Source organism: Synchiropus splendidus, chromosome 1, assembly GCF_027744825.2.
Source record: "Synchiropus splendidus isolate RoL2022-P1 chromosome 1, RoL_Sspl_1.0, whole genome shotgun sequence".
NCBI classification, from domain to species: domain Eukaryota; kingdom Metazoa; phylum Chordata; class Actinopteri; order Syngnathiformes; family Callionymidae; genus Synchiropus; species Synchiropus splendidus.
The window spans coordinates 31024677-31048571 of NC_071334.1; the positions used below are offsets into that span (position 1 = coordinate 31024677).

The following is a 23895-nucleotide window of genomic DNA, read 5'->3' on the forward strand; positions in this document are numbered from 1 at the left end:
TTTGTCACATGCCTTCTTAATCGTTACATACAATATTTATTCTTGTATTATGCAGAGAATGAAAATAAGAGTGATTGTAATTTCTACCGCTTATTCCCACGTTCCCTGTTTTTCAGTAGTTGCGCTTGTGCCTCGTTGTGTTCTTTTTTGTGTTATTGTCACTAAAAATGACTGAAATCCACCAAGCAATTGTATATAATTTTATTTATTTATTTTTTGTTTTAATTGAATTATTATTTGAATGTGATAACCACATTCGAAACATTATGCAAAACATTGTTTTTATTAAATAACATGAAATAGAAAGTGGCATAAATAGAACACAAAATCTATTTATTGCAATGATACACACACAACTGAATAATGATAATAGAGCATCAGACCTAATGAACTTCCTCTTAATGCGATTTTAAAGAATGACCACACGGTCCTGTGGTTGCCGCGTGCTCGGATTACTCGCGACCGCATCACATCCAGCTGTGGCAGCAGCAGCGTGGGAGGACACCGGCAGCTCTGCACATCACTCACACCGTCGCACTTGGCTGCTTCAACCGCTCTCGACTCGGGTATCTGCACCGGCCTTTAGACTTTTCTATCTGTAATATCCGAAGCGTTATAGCGAAAGTGAACCAGCAGTGGATTGCCCCCATGAGAAGCCATGAAGTGAACGGGGTGTCGTCGAAGCAGTTGCTGCTGCCGCCTTTGAGTACGGAGGTAAGAGACCGAGGTTTGACTCCAGTTTCATCCGGTGGAGACGGCGTGGCGCTCACGCTAGTTGGTGCTGCTGCTTGGACGAGTGGCGGGAACATGAGCCTACCTCTTCAGCAACTATGGTATCATACAATTGCGCTCTTTATTCCCTCCACAGAACTTTCATCTCACCGGTTCGTGTAAATGGATTCAAAGCACAATGACGATGACATTAGAAACAGTATTTAAATAGGGTTAGTAGGCTCGGTTAATACATTGGAATGTTGAGAAAAACGTTTGTCAAATGTATTTTATTTTTTCTGTTTATTTTCGTTTTGGAATTTTCCTTCTTGGAGAACAACAATATCTGTTATTGATGGGGGGAAATTTTGCCAAGCAATTCAATTATGCAAGAAACTGGTATATTTATTTCTGATTTGATTTCTCTCTGGGGCCTCAATATCATCTGCTGTCACGAACTTGGATGAGTTGTCAGGATAGACAGATATTTCTGTGTGTGCTTGAGTGACAATTATTTTATTCTTGGTTGAAAAACCATCTGTAGTGCGAGTGGATACATACGTACTGAGGCTGGGCATCACATCATGTCAGATTCTAATATTAAAAATAAATGTAAACCATCATCCAGAGATTAGCCTTGTTTCCAGGCCATGATGCACCATGTCGATGTTTCACTGGCTAATTCTTGATCTGTTTTTTTTTTTCTCCATTGGCAGTTGTGCTATAATGGACTGGTTATCCACTGCTTGAGTTGGTTGGTTGGTTTTGGATTTGTCTGTTTTGGTTGTTTCGGAATTTCTAGCCAATGACTGTTGAAAAACTACATAGTCTGGATCTGCAGTTCATATGCTGATTGCAGTCTTCTGTTCAAGGGTGTTTTTTCACAACAGGAAATCAAATGTCAGCCAACATCCTACAGTCATTATCGTGAAAATGCTCCAGATGAACCCGGTGTCTACCTTTCATTGTACCACTAGCTTCGCCTGAGTGCACACAGAAAATAGACAGTACATTCATTAAACTAACCAAAGTCATCACAGTGCCTGAGGACAAAAACACATACAGTGGGTGCTGGAGAAGTTTGAAACAGGAAGTTGAGGTTAGCCTGGAAAGATGCTACATCTGGAGGCGTGACAGAGCAAGCGCGAGGTACGATAGCACAATGCATGGCGTGAGCGAGTCTGAACAGATTCAGTCGTGACAAAAGTGTGTTTTGAGCTCAGTGCCCTCATGGGTGAAATGTACCTTCAGACCAGGTTGGAAAACTGGTTTCTATTTTAGCCCTCTAGCATTTCTTGTGGTACCTGGATCTGAACTAGTGCAGCTGCATGTCTCTGCACAGTGGGTTCATTCATTTAAAAGAGTGTGCCAATCCATGTTAGCCATTGTGAACACAATCATTTGGATGTTTTTGTAAAGTATGATTTAAGGTAATTTTGATCATGGCTTTTAAGTCATGCAAATTAGCTGTAACCATGAACCATTTAATTACTTGCAGACAAACATGGATTTGTAGATGCATGTGTAGGGATACGTGTATTTGAAAACAGTAAAGTAATCTGCCTGGTCGACTGCTTTCCTTGTAGGTCTTGTCTCGCTGTTGTTTGCAGCAGCACCCATGAAGCTCACGATTCAAAGTTCCCCAGTGGGACTTCAATGATAAAGGCTCATGTATGTGCTTATTTGAACGATCACAATTATATTGTGGTTTCTACTGAATAAAAAAAAAATCCACGTGAAGATTAGAATGTCATTTCATGTAAAGTCCATGTATCACTAGCCAGTTACGCCAACAGCATAAGTGTCACATAGGCCAGCTGTTAATATAATATCTACATACATACTAGTAACACAACGTCTGCAACAGAACCCCTGAAAATGCTACAAAAAACTACTAAACTTATTTAATGCTTGAAATGTGTTTTAAATTCAAGGTGAATTACACTTTCTTATGCAAACCAGGCTCCTGCCTATGAAGACAAATGATAACGTTGATCCCTGATCATCTGAACAGGGATTTCCTTAATCCTCTCTCTCCAGTTCTGTGTCACGTACTCTCTGCATGTCTCACTGTTTCGTGTTTTTTTTTCAGTCATTTCATGTATTTCTTTATAATGTTTTGTTGAATTCAAATGAAAGGCTCTTTACATGACAGCAAACTCTTTATTACAGCTGCTACAAAATAAACATGAGCATCCTAGTGGCTTCTAATCCTCCCTCTTCCATACCTCTGTTAATCTCCAGAGTCTGTGATGTCTGCTCAATACGTGCTACAGCTCTAGTTTGCAGATATAAAGAAGTGAACATCACATATATGATGCCTTCATGTCCGTAGCGAGGACCGGGTCACTAAAGAGTCAGGAGTGGATTATGGGAATAAGTGTGGCCTCGGAATGAAGACAGATGTGATAATATCCAGATGTTAGTCGACCACTATGCATTTGTCTTGTTTACAATTTTGTTCATGCTTTCTTTGTTGTTTTCTTAGATCCAGCTGGTGAGTCATCGCTCTTACTACTCATGGTGCAACATCCATGATGCACTGCAGCTGTTCGACCTCTTGTGACTGTTTTAGGAGCCAAATGTTTATACTCCTGATTGAATGTTCTGGTTCCGGAAATACAATAAATGTTAATCTTCTTGGGAGACTATTTAATATGTTTGTGCCCTCCTGAGTATTACACAAACATCCCTGGCTGTAAGGTAGCTGTTTATTTTGTCACATCTGGTTGTTCATTTTGTACGTTTCTGTGGTTTGGAGTGGTGAGGTTTTTAATAATCTAACTATAGATTTGGTTCAAATGACGTGCTGTTGGAAGGAGTTGAAAAACTAATAGTGGTAGCAATTCCTGTAGATCTGATGTTGCCTTTTAGTTTGGTTTGTCGAGTTCCTTATTCATACTTTTTCATGCGACATTGAAGTCTAGCCTGACTACCGATAAGCAAGCTGGGACTTCCTTTACACACCCACTGTGAGGCTACCGACCACTCTTCTTTCAGTCTTTTGAAGTGCCACCAGATTTGCTTCAGTATTTCCTAAACTGCCGAGTTTCCATTCCTCAAATGGGGAAGTCTGGCGATGAGCAATAATTGTTCATTCAAAGCGCGCCAGCACAGGAAGCTGTTCAAGTGGAGCTCACAGTTATTTGAAGAGATCTATACAACTCTCAAACAGATGTCACACTTGACCAAAGACTCTTAGTGTGAACAGGAACTTCCTGTCTCTGCGTAATCCAGAAATAACTCGTCTAAAGGTCATTTTCAGTTTCATTTATTCAGCTATGATTGTATTACAGTAATATCAGTGGCTTCATGCTTCACTCGCTCAGTCATTACTGCAGCTAGATGCGAGTAGAGTGAAAGAGTGAAACACTTGAAGTACTGCACAGAAAATAACAGTCGATGTGACTGGCGATGTAACAAAATTCTGTGGCATGAAATGTCACAGTATAATAAATTAGAAATTTGAAGACTTGTGATATAAAAAATATTTTCCATGTTTTCCTTTATTTACTTTTTTCTCAGCACAATTGACTACGGCAAACCCTCAGAGTTTCAAGCAGTTTTTCCCTCCACTGTTTTTGAAAACCGTTCAATGAGAAAACAGATCCCAGATTTATGTGTAGATATCAGTTTTGACATTTATGTCTGTCTGACTTGGATTCTTGAGTTTTCATGACACTTATGTTCAAGAAAGAATGTGTAGAGATCAGTGAGATTGCTAACTAAAATTTGTTTCATTTGTCCATTAATTATTTTTAATTTTTTTCATTTGTAAGGCAAACCACAACGGTTGCAGTAAAATTCAGTAAAATTGTTTTCAAATCAAATTCATAACCTTTGTTTGGTTTATTGTTTTGTGAGGTGAACTGTTTCGTTACTCCCTCTCATCTCAGCCTTTAGCATGTTTCGCTGGTTTAGTTCCTGCACAGCTATTTTTCACCATTATATGCACTTTCAGGGCTGTTTCCCAACCACATCAGAACCTTTAAAGCTGTTTTTATTCATGCCACGTGCCATGTTGCTCCTTTTCCCAGCTCTGTGTATCCGACCTGGTGAAAGCCAGTGACATCATTGACTGGACTTAACAGTCGATCCTATTGATTCAAATCATGATTTTATGCGACTCCGTACTCTAGTGGGGGAAACTGTGCTTTAATTACAGTAGTCAGGTGGGTAATGCTGAGGGTTGTGTTTAATTAAAATTAAAATCAAATGAAAGAGAAACTCTTTCTTCGGCCGATCATTTCCATGACTTTGGTGTCCCCGAAGTCGCCTAAGGACATCTGAGGCCTCAGGTTTTCATTTTGCCAATTATGAGTCTCAAGCTGGTGTTGATAATTCTAGAGCGAATGAGGAGCTTACATCCGAACCCCAGAGCTGGTGTTTGTCTTTGTTCCAGATAAGCAGCTTTTCTCCTCGAGCCTCCATCAATGCCATCCGTCTTTAGTACAATAGGCCTGACGTGGTGTGCGTCTGAAACCCCAGTGTTTGCTTCCCTTCATTAAGAATGTTAGTGCTGATGGTGTGAGCTTGTCATTAAACACTTATATTCATCGAGAGGTTTACAGTGTAAGTTTCAGCGCCAGTTACTTGTTGGGTGTTTATAGTCTGTGTCTTTATCAAAAATAAGCAAAGGCAATGCAGTGAATCATTGCTATTGTTATGTGGCAGTGGGTCATTGACACATCCAGGGTGTGACGTCTGAGCTGCTGTCAGCCCAAATGCCAAAATAAACCGTCCTACACTTTATGTAGGACGGTTAATAGTACTTCCTATATCTGTGAGGGTTGGGCTTTTTGCCATAGTTGGTGACATGCTGGTTATTAGGTTTGGTTTCCTCAGGATCACATCTGCTCTCTGGTCTTCCACTTGTCTTTGAACTTGTCCAAGTCCAACACTGTGGCTCTCCATCAGAAAATTGGATCTGATTCCACTCATATCTGAGTTGGAAATTGACTGTCCAAGCCAGATGTACAAAATAGATTGGTGTCCTGGTCAGTAAAGATTTCCATAATGCTGTAGTGATGAATCCTAGGCTGAGCGTCGCTCGAGGTCGATAGCAGGCATTTAGACTCACATTAATTTCAAAGGGCTTAAGGCTTACAGCAGTTTATCTATGTTTACTAATGACTGGAACATTCCTGGAAATGGCTGGCCATATAAAAAAAGTGGATACATTTCAGTGAATTTAAAGCACGACACCGGTGCATTAAAAGAGGATGTGCTGGGATCTGCTGCGATATGTTGCGGGATCTGGTGAAAGATGCTGATGATGACAGCTAAGCTCACTCAGTGTTACATCAGGCAGAATGGACAGGATATTTATGCTACATTTTATTTTTAACATTTAAGTTTTTTTTAAAGTGACAAACTGGACCCACTTCAACTTCAGTGACAAAGGCCATAGATACATTTGTCAATGGTAATGGACTTGAGTTCTGGTGTCACACTAATGGAGTGCAGCTCTGTGAAATCATATAAGATGTCAGACTTAGTAAAAGTCTGGAATATCAGATTAGGCACCTTTGATGTTGAGCCCACATTTAAGAACCATTTAAGCTTCATATCACAGTAGATTATGACTTAAAAGATTAAACCTTTACAGTAGTCCAACGGTAGCTTGCTTTGTATGAAGGGATGCAGTTTTAATGGTTCACTCGATCGGCACATTTACAAGTTAAAACAAAAGTTATTGTGTCTACAATATTTCTCAATACATTTTACTTTACCAAATGTTTCTGACAGTTTCCTTTGGAATGTCGCTCATTTAAATTCAATTATATTCAAATTCTGTGAGACTCTTGAGTAGCTTAAGAGATAACTGTGAGGCTGCTGGGTGAATTGTCTGAGAGATTGCTATGTATTACGGAGGTGGAAGGACGGAAGCTCCTGTGAGTATCCACAATGGGATTTGGCTTCTTCAAGGCATAGATTTTCAGTCGACTCCAAAGCTATATGCTGTCACAAGGTAACATGCAGCTCTGTGTGTAAACAGTGTCAAGGTATATCTGACATCTGAGACAAAGCTTTGTTTCATTCTGCCTTAACATGTCAGCAAGTGACACTTCCCGGTTTTCTCTCACATGAACCTTTGACTCTCGGGATGCCATTGCAAATGAAAAGAATGAATGTTAACCTCCTCTTTGCAGCCACCTTATATAGACTGCAGATGTGAGAGTGACACTGAGTTAGCTATATCACTGTCAGATGCACTGTCAATATGAGCCGTTCTAAACTCAGACTCCAGGACGATGTCATGCAGGTCAATGCCTGGGGATTACTGTCTCTAATCCACCCTCATGGAAAAAACAAACCACTGATAAAAAAAAGAGAGATCATGATCATTTACATGCAAAAGTCGGAAGCAATATAAGAGAGAGAGAAACGGAATAATTTGGGACCAAAAGGTCCTCAGTGGAAGGTGTAAAAAACATATAATTTCTATTGTTTCAAGCAGTAATTGCTCATACTTAACCATAATGTAGTAAGCACACCAGATTTTGATACAAAACAAAATTATGAACCAAGGATCACTATGGCTGATCCCTAAGTGCCTGGTCCGGTCATTAGGGCTTGTCTGAATCAAGTTATCATTTTCAACAAATAGATAACACGTTGTGGTAAATTCATTCTAAATGATAATTATAAAACAATATTACTAAGGAGGATTAGGTGCCGGTCACATAAAACCTCATATTCATAAAACACTTGGATATTTACTGTCTTTGATTTCTAAATTAACATTCTTTACGTAACAAGGTTACTGTTACTTTGTTATGTGTATTTTTTCATTCAATAACATTCATTTAACGTTTGCAAATCTGGTTGCTGTTTTTTTTGTAGTTTTACATTTGAGAAAAAACAAAAAGAAACAATGTAAAACAGTAGATTCGAGCCTTGTCAATATCCAATAAAAGGAAACATGTTTTCCAATAGAAAGATTATAACACTCAATAACAACCTTCAGTTGGCCACATCCACACAGTCTTTCTCGTATTTGACCCAGTTGGTCCACTTTCGGATAAATTTTTTCGGATAAAATGGTCCTTTGTGGTTAAGATAAAAGGTTGTTTTTTTTTCCATTACATAAATCATTGTTGTCGTTGGGATTGAGTTTCTAACCGTGGTCTGGTAATTGTTTAATTATGTGCTGTTAGAAAACCATACATGTACATGTTATCTTGCCTTGCAGAAGGATCCAAGTATCCAAAAACATGGCACATCCCATTCAGTGATTTTTTTTGGAGTGATCAGCCTGTTGAGAGACATGTCTTCCCTGACACCTGGCCTGGAACCAGTCTTACTTCAGATAACTGTCCTCTGAGAGATAAACTGATATTGTGAATTTCATCTCACTTCCTGGCAAAGAACTCATGTGCTAGGTGATTTGCAGGTGTCACTCTGCCAAGAACATTCCATTTGGCTCCCTTAATCATCTTGGTCCTCAGAGAGCAGGGGTGCTACTGGCTTTTGTTCCAACCCATCCAGCGCACTTAGGTCAGTGAATCTGCTGTCAGCTGAATGCACCTGACAGCTGACGTCAGTCCTCTGACCTGACTTCTGATGGGGTAGCCTCTGCGCACTTGGAACAAACGCCTGTACCACCACGGCCCTTTGGAGACAGAGTTGAAGAGCCCCGCACTAAAAGCTGGGTGTAAGGCATATGGCAAGTTCTTACAATAAAACAGTGCTCCAGGTGAGGCTCGAACTCACAACCTCGGCATTGCTCAGCAGAACTGTCTTATAAGTACCGCGCGCTGACCGATTGCGCCACTGGAGCCTGGATGCTATTGACAGCCACTTGCACATCACCTCTGCTGATGAATGGGACGGTATGGCGGGATGCCTCCTCTCCAGATGCATCAATCAGGCGGTAAACTGCTAATTCAAAGCAATTTGTATTATAACATTCAGAAATTGCTGAGTCAACAGTTATTTCGCAGGCACTCACATTCAGATGTTCCAATTATCCCGTTTGTATGCGGGTTGTTTTAAAAGCAGAAAAAAGGATGGTCATGAAAAAACCCTGAGTCGGGTACCTGTAGCACCAGTGGCTAAGGGTCCTTGGGAGACTGTTTAAAAGAATGCCCAATGGAAACACAGCTGAAGCTCCAGTGGCGGAATCGGTCAGCGCGCGGTACTTATATGACAGTTCTGCTGAGCAATGCCGAGGTTGTGAGTTCGAGCCTCACCTGGAGCACCTCCTTATGTTGTTTTGGGTATTGGCTGTATGAACGTTTCTCCATCCTCCCATTCATGCGCTGCAACAACAGTCAGTTGAGAACTGCTGGAAACCTGAACTGCTCTAGCCATTAATATTAATATGTTGCTGCGTGAAACGGTGCCCTTCCTGCACACTGCTGCACTGTATTGGTGTTCAAAGAATCAGCAATAATACTGTCCTGTCACAGGGTGTTTGTCCTTTACATCTCCATTTTCATTTCAACCTAGGTTTTAATATTTGATACTGCCTGGTACGGCGGGTCCAGTGCTCTAAATACTGGCATCAATTCTCTGGCCTTACATTTTTTCATATTGCAAACCGCTTAAGATTGATTCATACTTCAAAGGAAAAGTAGAACAATTTCATCCGCCTGCTTCTACCTGCCTATTGTCTCCCAAAAATCCCAGTTCACAGGCTTGTGGAACTATATGATGTAATTGCTTTAAAACAGGTGCCTTAAACTATTTGAAAAATATGTTTTTGAATACTACCTGGCTCTGTCAGTTCCTGTTTATTTCATCTGCATTTCTGTGCATTTCAACAAAGCTCACAAACCAAACAGAACAGTACACCTGGAAACTGTGGGGGGCAGTGTTGCTGTTACTACCCAATAGGTAGCTCTAATGAGACATGAGGAAAACATAACAACGGTGGAAATTCTCCGTCCTCCTAAAATGCTGCCTCTGATTCCTCTTTTGTGCAAGAGGTATATCGTCGATACTTCTTCCACAGTCTCCATATTTGTTTTGGAGTTTGTCATGGTCATGAGCTGTTGACTCTGGGCTGCTCCCCCTGGTGGTGAACAGCCATGCCAAGGCAAAGAATGCATGGAAGTATGTGCTCACTGAAGTTTACATTGTTTGAAATGGACAGGTAGAATTTTACAGGTAAAGTGAGCATTAAAGGGCCTATAGTAGTGCTTGTATAAAACCCTCCTGTACGGACACCACTGACGTTGATAGACATTCTGAAAGAACAAACCAGTGGCTAAAGACATTTTTTTCCCCGAAATAGAACGTTGACAAATCATAATTCAAACAATAATTCTGAGGTGCTTTCAGGTGATCTGCTCTGATTTCATTTTATTTATTCTACTTGCTTTTTTTTGACTGTTTTATTTCAGTATCTTTTCTATCTGTTCCAGCTGGCATCTCGGCGCCTGCAAGAATGGATGAGTTTGGTGTTGGCAATTGCATTCTGCAAAAGAAAAAGCCACCGAGGCTAAAATTGGACATCCCAGTCATCCAGCTGACCCCTGATGATGCAACCACAAGCACACAGGTAAGCAACTTGTATTGTACAGGAAAATCATGTCGAAAGGATTGCACCAGTCTATCAATAATGCTTACTTTCAGCCAATTTTTGTAACATGTTGATGGGTAGTATTCCCATGTATATTGCTTGGCAAGTGCTAGTTCAGTGCAACAGGCTTTATAAAACACAAATACGACATAGCATATGATATGTTCATGTATAGTTTCATTTTTCAATAGTTTCATTTACCTCACTACTGAGATGAATTTGAAATGATCCTCCCGCACAGCAGCCAGTCAAGCGCCTGCGCAGTGTCAGCATACCAAGTGAGAACCCCCAGATCCACATCAGTGCCTTGGATACATCCAACAACTACCTCAGGCCCCCGAAAGAAAGACTTCCCTCCTTAACACAGTCCATCAAGCGGTGAGACGCAAACTTTTACTGTTGCTGATATCTTGTATTTCTCTCATTTCTGCTCCACTTATTTTTCATTAACCCTTCAGCATCAATAATTTTCTTGCTGTCTGATTACTTCTTGTTTCTTTTCATCTCTCTTGTCCTCCCTCTCTTGAATTCACTCTCATGGCTCGGCCTCTTCCTGCCTCCCCCTCTCTGTCTTCTGTGTGAAGTGGCAAAAGAGTCCGATTTGAGCGGGTCAACACGGTCCCACCAAAAGGCCCGCGGAGGGTGTCCATGGACAGAAGAAGATCATGTGTTCCCAAAATACTGGCCAGACGTCGATCTTCTATTCCCAAACAAATCATGAGGTACAAGTTATATACCAAGAAGTACAGTTGTTACTATACTGATAAGGCAAAAAAGTAATACATGAAGCATATAATCTCATGGAGGGTAATCAGATGTTATTCCACATGAAACATGAAACATTTTAAACCAAATTACATCATGAATCAGTGAAGCACACCTAAAATTCATAATTCTAAGTGAGGAAAAAAATGTGATCATTGTAAAATGTGTTCTAAAATGAATGTAATTAATCCACATCAAAAGTGAATAATATAATAACAAATGTGGTTTAAATAAAGAGAACCAATGTGAGCAGAACATTTCAATTCAATATAGTTTTGAATGATGACCATATTTTTTGTGGAGGAGAGCCATGAGTGCAAGGCAAAAAAATGTACAAAAAATGACTGAGGCTAAATGAAATCACATTTAAGCCAAAACAAATGTATGTCAACAGACTGTGAAATACAATAAATGTAAATAATATGGAATCGAAAATAGCAAAATTAAAGTGAACAAAAGGGCATGAGAAACACTCAAATCAAATGGAATGTTTTCTAAAAAATTATCTATTCTACATATATATATATATATATATGTATATATATATATATACATTTTTTATTTTAATTTTAAACTTGGCATGCATAAGAACATTATATGAGTGGATTACATACACAGGGGTGCGCTGAAGTAGGTCCAGGAATTAACCAGCCATCTCACTTCCTTCCACTTTTTTTAATCTCACCCCTTCACTTTTATCACTGTTGACACTTTAAATTGAGTCACCTTTGGGCACAACACCTGTTTCTAATTGACACTTCAACCCGGAAGGAAGTGAGTCTCTTTTCCTGGAACAAGTCTGTTTCCAGAACAGTCTTTTTCCAATATGAACTGAACAAGAACTAATAAGGACACATCAACAGTGACAGTCATGTGAGGAGACCAGTGGACGTGTGTATGTGTGGTGCTTTCTATCTTAATGTTTTTTGATGTGTACACTCCCTCCTCACGCACCACATTCATTGTGGGTCCAGGTGCTTTCTAGGGTCGCCAGGCCTTGTGTGACACAGTTCAACATAATTACTCACTCAGACAGTGCGGGCCACATCAAAGAGAAGGATCTTGCTCTTTGAAAGGCTTTTATATTTCTTGGGAGCCTCCAGTAATGACTCTAAATGCAAAGTCTGCAGGACATCAAGTGAGACAATCTCAATCCTCAAATGCAGACTTGGGTCACTGTCAGAGGTGTGTATGGAGGTTTCATGTTGTGAGGTGAAGAACGTTTTAAGGCCATGTGAAGGTCAACGCACTGAACAAGGTGAATCCTATCGTATCCCTTACCGGACTGGAGCAAAGGTCGGACGGATTGAGAAGATGATTCATACCATTTATTTTCCAGAAAAAAGAAAATAAACAAAAATCCTCAACCTTTTGGGTGAAAAATACATATGTACCACTCATGTTCACACACAAAAAACAACCACCATAAAAGATGAGCAACACAAATAAAAAAGTAATTAATGTTCATCTATCTGAAGACAATTGAAGAGGATTTGCCTTTTTAATTTGTGTCCCAGTGAATTATGAATTCCTTTCCTGTGCCCCCAAAATATTCAACAATGGTTCGCACTCTCTGCACTTCAATGTCTTCAGCTAATACAGTTACAGTAATATATTTCTTGCCGTGGGGTTGTAAAGAATCTCGTAATATTCCCCCAACTATGCTTCCTCCATGAAGTGATTTATAGAAGACTACTGAAGGTGTCATATTTCCTCCCAATTTTCCTTCGTAATGCAGCTCCGCTTCATTCTTTTCTTTAATGTACCTCATATAGCTGTTTCCTACGGAGCCCTGGAAGTGACATGCATGTGTTTATTTTTTTGGATGGGACATGCAGGACTATTTTTTTTTTTTTATCCCTAGATAACAGTTATCTCGAGATAATTTTTATCTCAAGAAACGATTACTTCCTGTAACCACTACGTCTCCCATGGCTTCGCAACTGTTCATCAACGTTGTCAGTCACTGCAAGTCTGTGCGCTTTTAACATTCTACTCAAAATAATACCATATGTGGCAAGCATGACTTATGACTCATGACTATTTTTTTCTGCTGAGATAACAGTTATCTCGAGATAATTTGTAGGTTGAGATCATTTGTATCTCGGGATAAAAAAAATAAAGCCATGCATGTCGCTTCCAGAGACGTGTAATACGTATAGCTTAGCCGCACGTGGTATTATTTTGAGTAGAAGGCACTTCAGAGTGGTAAAAGCGCACAGACTTGCAGACTGTGACTGACAATGTTGACGAACAGTTACGAAGCCATGGGAGACATAGTTGTACCCAGAGGATGTGTATAAAATGCTTTGCCAGAGAGGCAGTTATGCATGCGCTGACGTTTATGATTGCATCTTGAGATAAAGATTATCTCGAGATACGCATTATCTCGAGATAACATAAAAAAAAAAAAACACCTGCATGTCACTTCCAGGGCTCTGTAGTTTCCTGCCCAAAGAACTGTAAAATGAAATATCAAAAATAAAAAAAGTTGAAAATATATTTAAAACAATGAGATGAGTATTTCCTGTTAACAAAACAGTACAGTTCATTTGGACGATATAAACATCCAAACTAGAGTGTAAATGCAGTTTACTTGAACTTGAACAACAAAATGTGTGTATCTCCAATTTAATTCTAATGCATGATGATTTATGTCTGAATTATTCCATATTCTCATGACATTTTATGTGTGTGTGTACCAGTATCTGTGCGTGTGTGTCCTGGTTTCATGTCTGGGCAAGTCCTTCTCCACTCCTCCACTTAACACACCTTATTGTCCCATCTACGCTCTCTCACTCCTTCTAATCTACCATTTCCTGCGTTTTGGACTGCTGGTATGTCAGAGGAAGACCTCCTGTTTAAACACACACACACACATTGTAACTAAAAAAAGACAGAAACACTCAGCTGAGTTCATGGATGGTGATCACAGGGGCGCTGAGATGGGAGGGAAACTTAATTTGACAAGGAACAGAGCAGCTGTCTCTCTTCCTGGTTGGTCACTTTACTGGAACTTTTTGGGATGTTAGTCAGTAACACACTTGCGGAATACTGTGGAGCTCCTGAAAGAATCTCGGCCCGAGACCTTCTCCCATCTTTGACTACCCTGGACTGACGTAGGGTCTGGACATGTGGCCTTCATCTTCTCTTTACATCGCTTCCATCAGTGAAAGCTACAACTGCCCTGGATATTAGGAAATTCCGCTTACGGGACCTTTGTGGATCTGTTTACCCCAACGTGGGGTGGGTGGGTAAACAAGGACAGCATGTTTGCATTTCGGGTGGAAAAGGCTCACAATCTACATTCTGTTCTGGAATGTCCCAAGCCCTGAGCACTCACTCAAGCTCTCTGAACAGGTGAGTGTCATCTGGACAAGAGGATAGGTGTCCTTTTCAGTGCACATTTCGCCAATGTCAAAAGTGAATTCAATGATGAAGTTATTTTCCTGACTCACTGAGCCTAAGACAAGAGCAAATTTTAGTGATTGAAATCACCACCGGATTTTAATGCCTGAAAAAGTTGAGTGTATTTGAGTCAAGTAAAGTCAGTCGCGGGTGAGTGTAGGGGTTAAATGTACAAGTGTTGTCCTCAAGTCAGTATTGTCTCATTTGACACAATGGCAAAACATATGCGTGTAATTTGCAAGTCTTAAGGAGGGGAGAACCAATACTGACCAGGGCAGGCTATGGCAAAGGTCAAACAGTTGGAGTACCAACCTTTTGAAAAAATAGGGGATCGAAACCAATTTAGGGATGGTCTGTCCCAACCATTGGAAACACAGACTAAAAAAGAATTGTGGTGGCAGATAAGGCCAATACTTACAAGGCAATGCAGTGACAAGAGTAAGACAATATATAGTTGTGTATTCATTATGTATTTGAGAGCGCTCAAAGAAACCTCAACTCCTGGCTTTACTAAAAGTAAACTACTACTTAGACTTGTTACTTGTTATTTAAGATCCAGCAATTTTCTGGGTTGAAACATTGTGTAGTGTTTTGTACCACAGACTATGAGATCAGCGGAATCCTTGTTTGAGAAAGGCCGGCCCCGTCCTTCTCGCTACATTAGTGCCGCCTTAAAAGGCTTCCTCAGCTGGCGTTCTTCTCACTGACTGTTTATCACTGGTCGTGCTGCTCTACAAACACCTCGCCCTCGTGGCCTCCCTCCCTGGTTCAGTTCATCCGCAGTCAGGATGATCCATGACATCTGGCCCATCACTGAAATCTGGGTCATGCGGAGCCGAACTCTGTAAATCATTCCAGCCGTGATGAAAATTCAGTGCTAAAATCAAGTGAATTATCCTTAGAGAGGACCAATAGTGATATTGATTTCACTGTCTTCTACACACACTACGTATCTGTTTGCACAAAACTCTCCATGATTTGCCGCCATCACCGCCTCCCACATTAAAACAGTAAAACTTATTGCTCAGTAAAACACATAACTGCACGCCTATTAAAATCACTCGCAGCCAGAGACCCTCTTTCTTCTTAGTCCAGACGAGCTGACGTCTATGCTGTTGACCATACACAGAGCTCCTGCTTTGATGGACCGGATAAGTAGTAAACCATGGCAGAGGAAGGGCACAACAGTCTTCAGGCTCTCTGCATTGCTGGACTCAGTCTCCAAAATCAATGAAGACTGACTAAAGACTGCTTAAGCGACAGTGAGGTGGCTCAGTTTTGTCTCTCTTGCTCTCACTTCCGTGTCTGCCTGCGATGACAGATACATCGCTCTCAGCTAAATCAGAGATCATTTCATGTACGGGAGGTTGTGTTGTTCATGCAGGACAATGTGGAATGGTGAACTAGCTAACTGGAATCATGCGTTATATCTCTGATCTGATTAAGAGATGACTTCAAAGGACTCCAACATGTGAAACATATGCATGAATCAGGAAAGCTGGATCGTCAAGCGAGGCCCTCTTTGGTTCTCTCCATCCATGATACTGTATTTTTCAAACATGCTCCGTCAGATAAACAGCTATCTGAGCTCCGACTGCTTGTCACTTGTCATTAGTTTGATTTCAAGGGAGTGTCTTATAGATCACCACATGCGACCAATCAAACCTGTGTTTACATTTGAATTAAAAATGTGTTTTTCCTTCAAGTGCTCTGACTTTTGTAGCTGACACTGAAACTTAGTTTCTCTGCTTTGTATGCTCCGGCTTATTTTTCACCACAAATAGAGAAGGAGTGATGAATACTGATGATCTGTCCCTCCCACCAGGGGCACGGCAGACTGGTTTGGGGTGAGCAAGGACAGTGATAGCACCCAGCGATGGAGAAGGAAGAGCCTGCAGCACTGCAGTCACCTCTACGGTGGTCTGAAGACGCAGGTGATGAGGGAGATGGAGCTCAACAGCCTGGACAACTTCTCCCTTGCCAGCACTGAGACCCCTCCTCCCCTGTATCTTTCACCTCACCACCCCACTCAGCAATATTATGGCATGCAGAGGGTAGGGCTGGATCCAACGCAGGCATCGCTGCTTGTGTTTTCTGTCAATACTAATAGATAACTGTGGTTTTATAACCCTGTGTTTTGTGCAACCCAACTCCTTGTTCTTCCCTTAAACTTTCCTGATACTGAAAATGTCAATAAAATACATCAGGTAATTTATTGTGCTTTTGCAGATAGTCGACCCGCTGGCCCGGGGTCGTGCCTTCCGCATGGTGGAAGATGAGGGCGGCCTCAGTGTGCTGCCCTCTCCTGGCACACCCTCCCTTTGCTCCCTCTCCAGCTCTCGCTCGGCCCTCAACCGGTTACCAAGGCGACGGAAGAGGGAGTCTGTAGCTGTGATGAGCCTCAAGGCTGCGGCCGCATTGATGAAGGTGTCAGCGATATTCCTCACTCGTTCTTTACCTTTGCCAAAACAATGCTAAAACACATTGCACCACAGCCATGTGGTCATCAAAAGCTTAATATACTGTATGAGGGGAAGTTTATTATCATTTTTATTTTGGGAGTTAGTTAAATTCTACTTAAATCCTCAAATGAAACGAGACATTTTAAAAAGAAAAAGAAGAAAAGAACAAAATTGGTGCTTAATGTTTGCAGAGATGACATTCATATATCAAAAGCAAAATAGTTCACGTTACAGATTGGATTTGACCTCTTTCAATTCTGTCTGCCGCGACTTGGAGGACTGTAGGTTGCGTGAGAGATTAAATCTGCGCAAAGTGAAGCGACGTATTCTGCTGGCAATTCCAATTCCATCTTTGTGGCCCACTTGCTGGGCGTACTGTATATAAAGAGATTTCTAATAAAGAAAGACAGTGGTTTCAGACAGATGGTGACATGATAATACACACCTGATGCTCAGTTGTCTGCTGGATGGAATATTCAGGAAATGCAAGCTTAATCTGCTGCTACGTAACTGACCCACACAGCTGGGGATTCTCCAGTTTACTGTATTTGTGTGTGCATGATTAGAGCTCCAGATGTTGCTGATCTCCACTGTTAATGCTGCAGGGAAGGACGCTGGGTGAGAGCACAACCGGTCACCACCGCAGACGCAGTTTCATGCCACCTAGTTTCCTTGAAGAGGACACTGTGGACTTCCCTGAAGACCTGGATACGTCGTTTTTCACCAGAGTAAGCAGACTCTGCCACGGACTGACGACTCATCAAGTTTCACACTACACCAGGAGTTGGCCTAGAAAAATTTACAATAAAGATTGGTAGATATCCACCCCTCCGCTACCACTGCCTCCAAGTATGATATACGAATTGTCTAAACTCACTAGATGAAAACACAAACTCTGATATCTAAACCAGAACATGGGATGATGGAGGGCGGCTGGAGACAACCGACCCCAAACCAGAGGAAAGAGGCAATAAAGAGAACAACCATTGAATGGGTCAGGCCAAGTGCATAGCACTTTGTGAGGAGCATTCTGATGTAAAACTTTAGTCATGAGACCACTCGTCACATACAGATGGAGGGTAGACAACAGGCATGTCTACATTTGTGGGGGGAAAAACACAAAATATTGTTGTTGTTTTTGTTGTGAGGTCGGTTTGTTAGGATTTACAAACGTTCTAAAGATGTCCCCATTGTCTGTTATCACCTCTCTATGGAACTGAGGATATGTAGGTTTACCACCAGCATTTGAAATCTCAAACTAAATAAGAAGTCCACTTAAGGTGTTGATGAAAAATGGATTGTGCAAACACCATGCTATGTGTCTGATGCTACATGTTGGAGGAGCCGTAGGATCGCTGCTATGTGCAGCCTGAGGAGGTGTAGGAGGGGCAGCTGCATGGGTATATGAGTGCTGCAGTGCAGGATGGGGGAACAATTCCAAATATACCTCAAATAAATGCGCCGGTAAACACCAAGATTTGTGTGGCTGGAAATGATGAGAGATTAACTTTTTGAATGAAGAAAAAAAGGGACTCCAGAAGGAGCACTTTTTTATGCAGGCAAAAAAGCACGTCCCTCAAAATGGTGGTATATAATGAAAAAAACCCGCTCTCCTTTGCATACTGTCATGTCATGTATTACCACTCAAAAGTCCCTTTAGTTCTTTTTCATTTAGTTAGATATAATTTAATCCAGAAATGTGACTTTTTTTTTTTTTGCAGGAAGGCCTGTCAGATGACCAGTCCAGTTACGCTGATGAAGTTTTTGAGACATCTTCCGAGGCGGCTTTTAAGCAGCTGGATGAGAGTGAGCAGACAGGAAATGTGCTGGATCGAACTGAACTAGAGAGACGTCACCTGATGATGTAAGCTTATAGAAAGTGAAGAAGAATCGGCTGCATGGATTCAAACAAATTTGTCGACGCTTGCCTCCTCAGACCTCTGGATCGAGGATGGCGAAAGGCAAGAGACGGCAATGTGGTTCAACCGAAAGTGCGTCTGAAGCAGGAGGTGGTCAGTGTCAGCCACCATCAGCCACGTGGACAGAGGATAGTGGTACCTGTTAAGAAGCTCTTTGCCAAAGAGAAGCGGCCTTATGGGCTGGGGATCATCGGCCGACTGACCAATCGGACCTACCGCAAGCGAATAGATAGCTACGTCAAGAGGCAAATAGAAGACATGGACGACCACAGGTCTGAGTGGAGTTCATTTTGATCTCAACCTTCAATTCAACTCATCTCACTCTCACAGGCCTTTTTTTACCTACTGGATCACATTTGTTCATCTGCTCATCACCATCCTGTCCGTCACCATCTACGGCATCGCTCCTGTCGGCATCTCTCAGCACGAAACAGTCGACTCTGTGAGTGTACATCATTTAAGATCCATGCATTGCATCACATCTAATTTCTCTCACATTTCCTTTAGGTGTTGCGCAATAAAGGGGTCTATGAAAATGTGAAATATGTACAACAGCAAAACTTCTGGGTGGGTCCCAGCTCAGTAAGTATCTTAAGGTTGTTGCGTCTGACACTTCAGTCATCCTTGTCATTGACGTCCGTCCACTCTCAAATCTTGACCTGCTTCCTTCGCACTCTGCTCTGCTGAATTTACCGCTCCATATTTCTTTTCCTGCTTTTGGTCTAAGCTGTATAAATCTATTCGTTATTTGATTTTTTTCTGTTTTGTGTGTAAGTGAATTTGACCTCTCTCTGTGTTTGTGCTGTGTTCTATTTGCTTGTTTTCTTTAGAAATACCCACCAGTGATATATAGTGATGATAGTCCAGTCTCAAATTCAAACACTCATCCAGACACACAAACACTGAATGAGCACGTTTTGTGCATTTGATTACTATTTTTTAATTTATTTTTTAATTATGCAAAAAAAAAAAAAAAAATATATATATATATATATATATATATATATATATATATATATATATATATATATATATATATATATATATATATATATATATATATATATATATATATATACATGTAACTGCATTGAAACAATTGACCATTTCTTGATGCACAAGTCAGTTGGCACCTACTGTTTGAAAATAGGACGCTCGAAAATAGCAAGAAATACATGTGTAAATCTATACAAAACTATAGGCATTACCTAAATAATCCATGCGACAATGCAATACTAATACTAATGCCTCACCTGTCTCATCCACTATCTACTCCCACCTGCAGGAGGCACTGATCCATCTTGGAGCCAAGTTTTCCCCATGTATGCGACAAGACCAGGAGATCCATAATTTAATTCAGGAGAAAAGAACAAAGGAGAGGGAGTCGGGCTGCTGCGTGCGGAACGATCGCTCCGGTTGTCTGCAGACGTTGCAGGAAGAGTGTTCGGTGAGTGAAACTGAATTTTTGTAAAAGTTGTGCAACTCCAATTCAGTTTCAAACAATTACTATGTGATGTTGGTGTTTGCTTTTTGTCTACTTCAGAGTACTTTGGCAGTGTGGGTGAAATGGCCTCAGCACCCCAGTGCTTCTTTTCTGAATGGAAAACTGCGCCAGTATGGTGCAGTCTGCCATCAAGACCCCAGGTGACACTTAAAATACTGATAATCTTTGGGTCACATGTGGCCATGGCAGCCAACACATAATTCATTTTAAACAATCTTACGTTGTATTTTCAGAACAAACTTTTAGCTATTCTTAATGTAAGCTTTTTCAGGTCTTTTTCCATTTCATTTTGAAATGTTTGTTTCATGCCAAATACACAGAGCTCTGAGGAGTTTTACACGTTTGATGTTTTAGAATTTGCCAGGAACCTGCCTCTGTCTCGCCTCATGAGTGGCCTGAAGACATCACCAAGTGGCCAGTGAGTGCTATTGCACGTTAAAAACCAAACCATTGAATGGGTTTTCTTTGGTATTTTTTGATTTAATGAAGACAATTGAGTCTAACGACTGACTTGTCTGTAGATCTGCACACGGTACGATCCTGGCAATCACACCAACCTTCCTCACATCGACTGCACCATCACAGGCAGGCCCTGCTGCATTGGAACCAAAGGACGGTGAGGAGAAGAAATTCATTTCACTTCAATTGACATAACTGATATTAGAAGTAAAGTATTGTTGACTGTCTATTGGTAGATGTGAAATCACTTCCAGAGAGTATTGTGACTTCATGCACGGCTACTTCCATGAGGAGGCCACACTGTGTTCACAGGTGAGACATGAGAAGGCTGTGAACTATAATTGATCATGCTCATAAAATGTTCCAATGTCAATGGAAACAGTTGTATAAACTTAGCTACAATGCTATCACTCTGCAGTCACAGAGAAGATGTTTATGTTTTGCCCCTCTGTCACCTGTAGGTGGCGTGCATGGATGATGTTTGTGGTCTGTTGCCTTTCCTCAACCCAGAGATCCCGGACCAGTTCTCCCGGCTCTGGTTGTCCCTCTTTCTCCACGCTGGGTGACTACATCTCTTGTTTTTGTCTGTCGGTCATTACAAGCACGATGGAGATAAGAGGGCTTTGTTCTGTCCGTGTAGAATCGTGCACTGTCTGGTGTCGGTGCTGTTCCAGATGACTGTGCTGAGGGACCTGGAGAAACTGGCTGGCTGGCTGAGGATCTCCATCATATACGTGCTGAGTGGCATCAGTGGAAACCTGGCCTCTGCTATCTTCTTGCCTTACAGGGCCGAGGTAAAGCCTAAGTATCCACAAACGACACTTGTGTTGTTTGAATCTCCTCTCAAGCGGCTTCCCTCGACTCAGGTGGGGCCAGCTGGGAGTCAGTTTGGCATTCTTGCGTGCCTATTTGTGGAGCTTTTCCAGAGCTGGCAGATCCTCGAGCGGCCGTGGCGAGCATTTGCAAAGCTGCTGGCCATTTCCGTCTTCTTCTTCTCTTTTGGACTACTCCCATGGATCGACAACTTTGCCCACATCTGCGGCTTTGTGTCGGGATTCTTCCTCTCATTTGCCTTCCTGCCATACGTCAGGTACAAGAGCACCTTCTTCCACCATAGATCATTTCGCTCTGCCACCGCAATCTATATGTCCTGAGGATTTTCTGTGATTATTATTATTGTTATTATTAACCGTTATCTTCATGACAATAGATATATATATTGTCTGGCTATGTACCTACGTACCTAAGGCTTACATCCGAACTCAGCAAGAGATGGGGCCTGATCAAGTCTTTCCTGGATGATTGAATTTTCTGAAATTCTTATTCTTTCTCTTTGGGCTTCTCCCTTCAGGGGTGGCCACAGCAGATCATCTTCCTCCATCTCACCCTGTCCTCTGCTTCCTCTTCTCTCAAACCTACAAACCTCATGTCCTCCTTCACCACCTCCATAAATCTCCTCTCCACCTTCTGCCTGGCAGTTCCAACCTCAACATCTTCCTACCAATGTACTGGCTATCTCTCCTCTGTACACGTCCAAACCATCTCCATCTAGCCTCTTGACTTTGTCTCCTAAACACATGAGCACATGTGCTGTCCCTCTGATCTACTGCCTGATCCTATCCATCCTAGTCACTCCCCGAGAGAAGCTCAGCATCTTCATCTCTGCGCCTCCAGCTCTGCCTCCTGTCTTTTCCTCAGTGCCACTGTTTCCAAACCATACAACATTGCTGGTCTGACCTCTGTTATGTACACTTTCCCTTTCACACCTGACACTTTTCTCTAATTTTTCGATCCTGCCTGCACCCGCTTCTTCACCTCTTTGTCACACCCTCCATTGCCCTGGACAGTTGAGCCTAAGTACATAAAATCCTCCACCTTCTTTATCTCTACATCCTGTAACTCCACTTGGGTCCCTCTCATTCACACACATCTTGCTGCGGCTAACCTTCATTCCTCTCCTTTCTAAGGCAAACCATCCACCTCTCTAGCTTATCTGAAATTGACCATCTTAAATCAAGAATGAGAATTTTATATAAACTTCTTAATGTTTATAGCTGCCGTGCATTATGGGACTTGGACTGTGAGAAGTGCAATGTTTGTGTGCCGTCACAGTTTCTTTATCTGAATAATTATTTTATAAACACACAAAGACATTTATAAATATATAAAGGTATTAAGTGACATGTGAAGTGGTAGATATGTATTCTTAATGTTTGTTCTTTGATAATCCCTCTGCAGCTTTGGCCCCTCTGACATGTATCGTAAGAGGATCCAGATCTGTGTGTTTCTGCTAGTGTTCCTGGGTCTGCTCTCCGCCCTGGCTGTCCTCTTCTACGTCTACCCCGTCAAATGTGAATGGTGCGAGTACCTGACCTGCATCCCCATCACAGACAAGTTCTGTGAGAAGTACGACCTGAATGCACATCTCCAGTGAACCACTGTCTCCTTTTTTGTGGATAGTATTTGCGTTTTACAGTTTATTTAGAGGAGAAGTGTGTGACTGATAATTGCTGGACAGATCAATGACCAGTTACATGGGCTTCCTTCAGTCAAACAACATTTGGAGGACTATTGAATGAGTCCAGTGCCTTATTATTACATTTCTATGAGGACGCTGGATGTCCTCATATAGAAAGGCTGTGTATTTTGAAGATGCTGTGTGAGAGTCAGCTGACTGTAAACATGTTTCTGTTTGTGCATTTGATGGCCACTTTTTACTGCACTTTTGATGATTTCTTTGGCAGATTTTATACTGCTGCCTGACACGTCTACTTGTTGGAATTATTGTGGTGAACATATGTGTGTGTATTTGAGGTGCCGTTTTAGCCATCGACCACAATAAAGAGGAAGAAATAAAAATGCTGCTAGCTCATAGTTTCTATGTTGGTTAGTTCTATGTAGCTTTCACCAAACTTACACATGCTGACTAAATCCATCAGCCTCTGCCTCTCCGTTATCTAGATCAAAAATCACATTTATAATAACAGTTGACACATTAGTGTGTCTAGTACAAAGGAAGATTGCTTACAGTGCAAATGACCAAGAAAATTTCACTCATGAAAACCTTCTTGGAGAGTAAACACACACCTGGTAAAAATATTAATGAGGGTGAAATAAGGCCATGGGAGGTTCCTCAGC

The 23895-nt window shown here is 41.4% G+C and overlaps 1 protein-coding gene and 2 non-coding genes across 7 annotated transcripts; 2 read left to right on the top strand and 1 right to left on the bottom strand.

Annotated features, from left to right (window-relative positions):
- The first annotated feature begins 506 nt into the window (after positions 1–506).
- On the top strand, positions 507–23599 carry LOC128752419 (inactive rhomboid protein 1-like). 5 transcript variants are annotated; one of them, XM_053853613.1, is made up of 20 exons: positions 507–714; positions 10083–10219; positions 10485–10618; positions 10825–10962; positions 16239–16467; positions 16643–16840; positions 17481–17603; positions 18597–18739; positions 18812–19066; positions 19125–19236; positions 19302–19376; positions 20080–20241; positions 20338–20438; positions 20653–20716; positions 20820–20914; positions 20994–21069; positions 21219–21319; positions 21398–21551; positions 21624–21847; positions 22996–23599. In XM_053853613.1, exons 2-20 carry the CDS (start codon positions 10106–10108, stop codon positions 23189–23191), a joined length of 2694 nt encoding a protein of 897 aa, XP_053709588.1. In that variant the 5' UTR covers positions 507–714; positions 10083–10105; the 3' UTR covers positions 23192–23599. The 5 variants fall into 5 exon arrangements, with proteins under 5 accessions (XP_053709588.1, XP_053709587.1, XP_053709590.1 ...); XM_053853612.1 differs by having other exon boundaries at positions 10482–10618; positions 22996–23598; XM_053853615.1 differs by having other exon boundaries at positions 10482–10618; positions 16239–16347; positions 22996–23598.
- On the bottom strand, positions 8403–8494 carry trnai-uau (transfer RNA isoleucine (anticodon UAU)). The gene is given in 2 exon segments: positions 8403–8438; positions 8457–8494. It is a non-coding gene; the product is annotated as a tRNA-Ile (tRNA).
- On the top strand, positions 8823–8914 carry trnai-uau (transfer RNA isoleucine (anticodon UAU)). The gene is given in 2 exon segments: positions 8823–8860; positions 8879–8914. It is a non-coding gene; the product is annotated as a tRNA-Ile (tRNA).
- Positions 23600–23895: the final 296 nt, after the last annotated feature.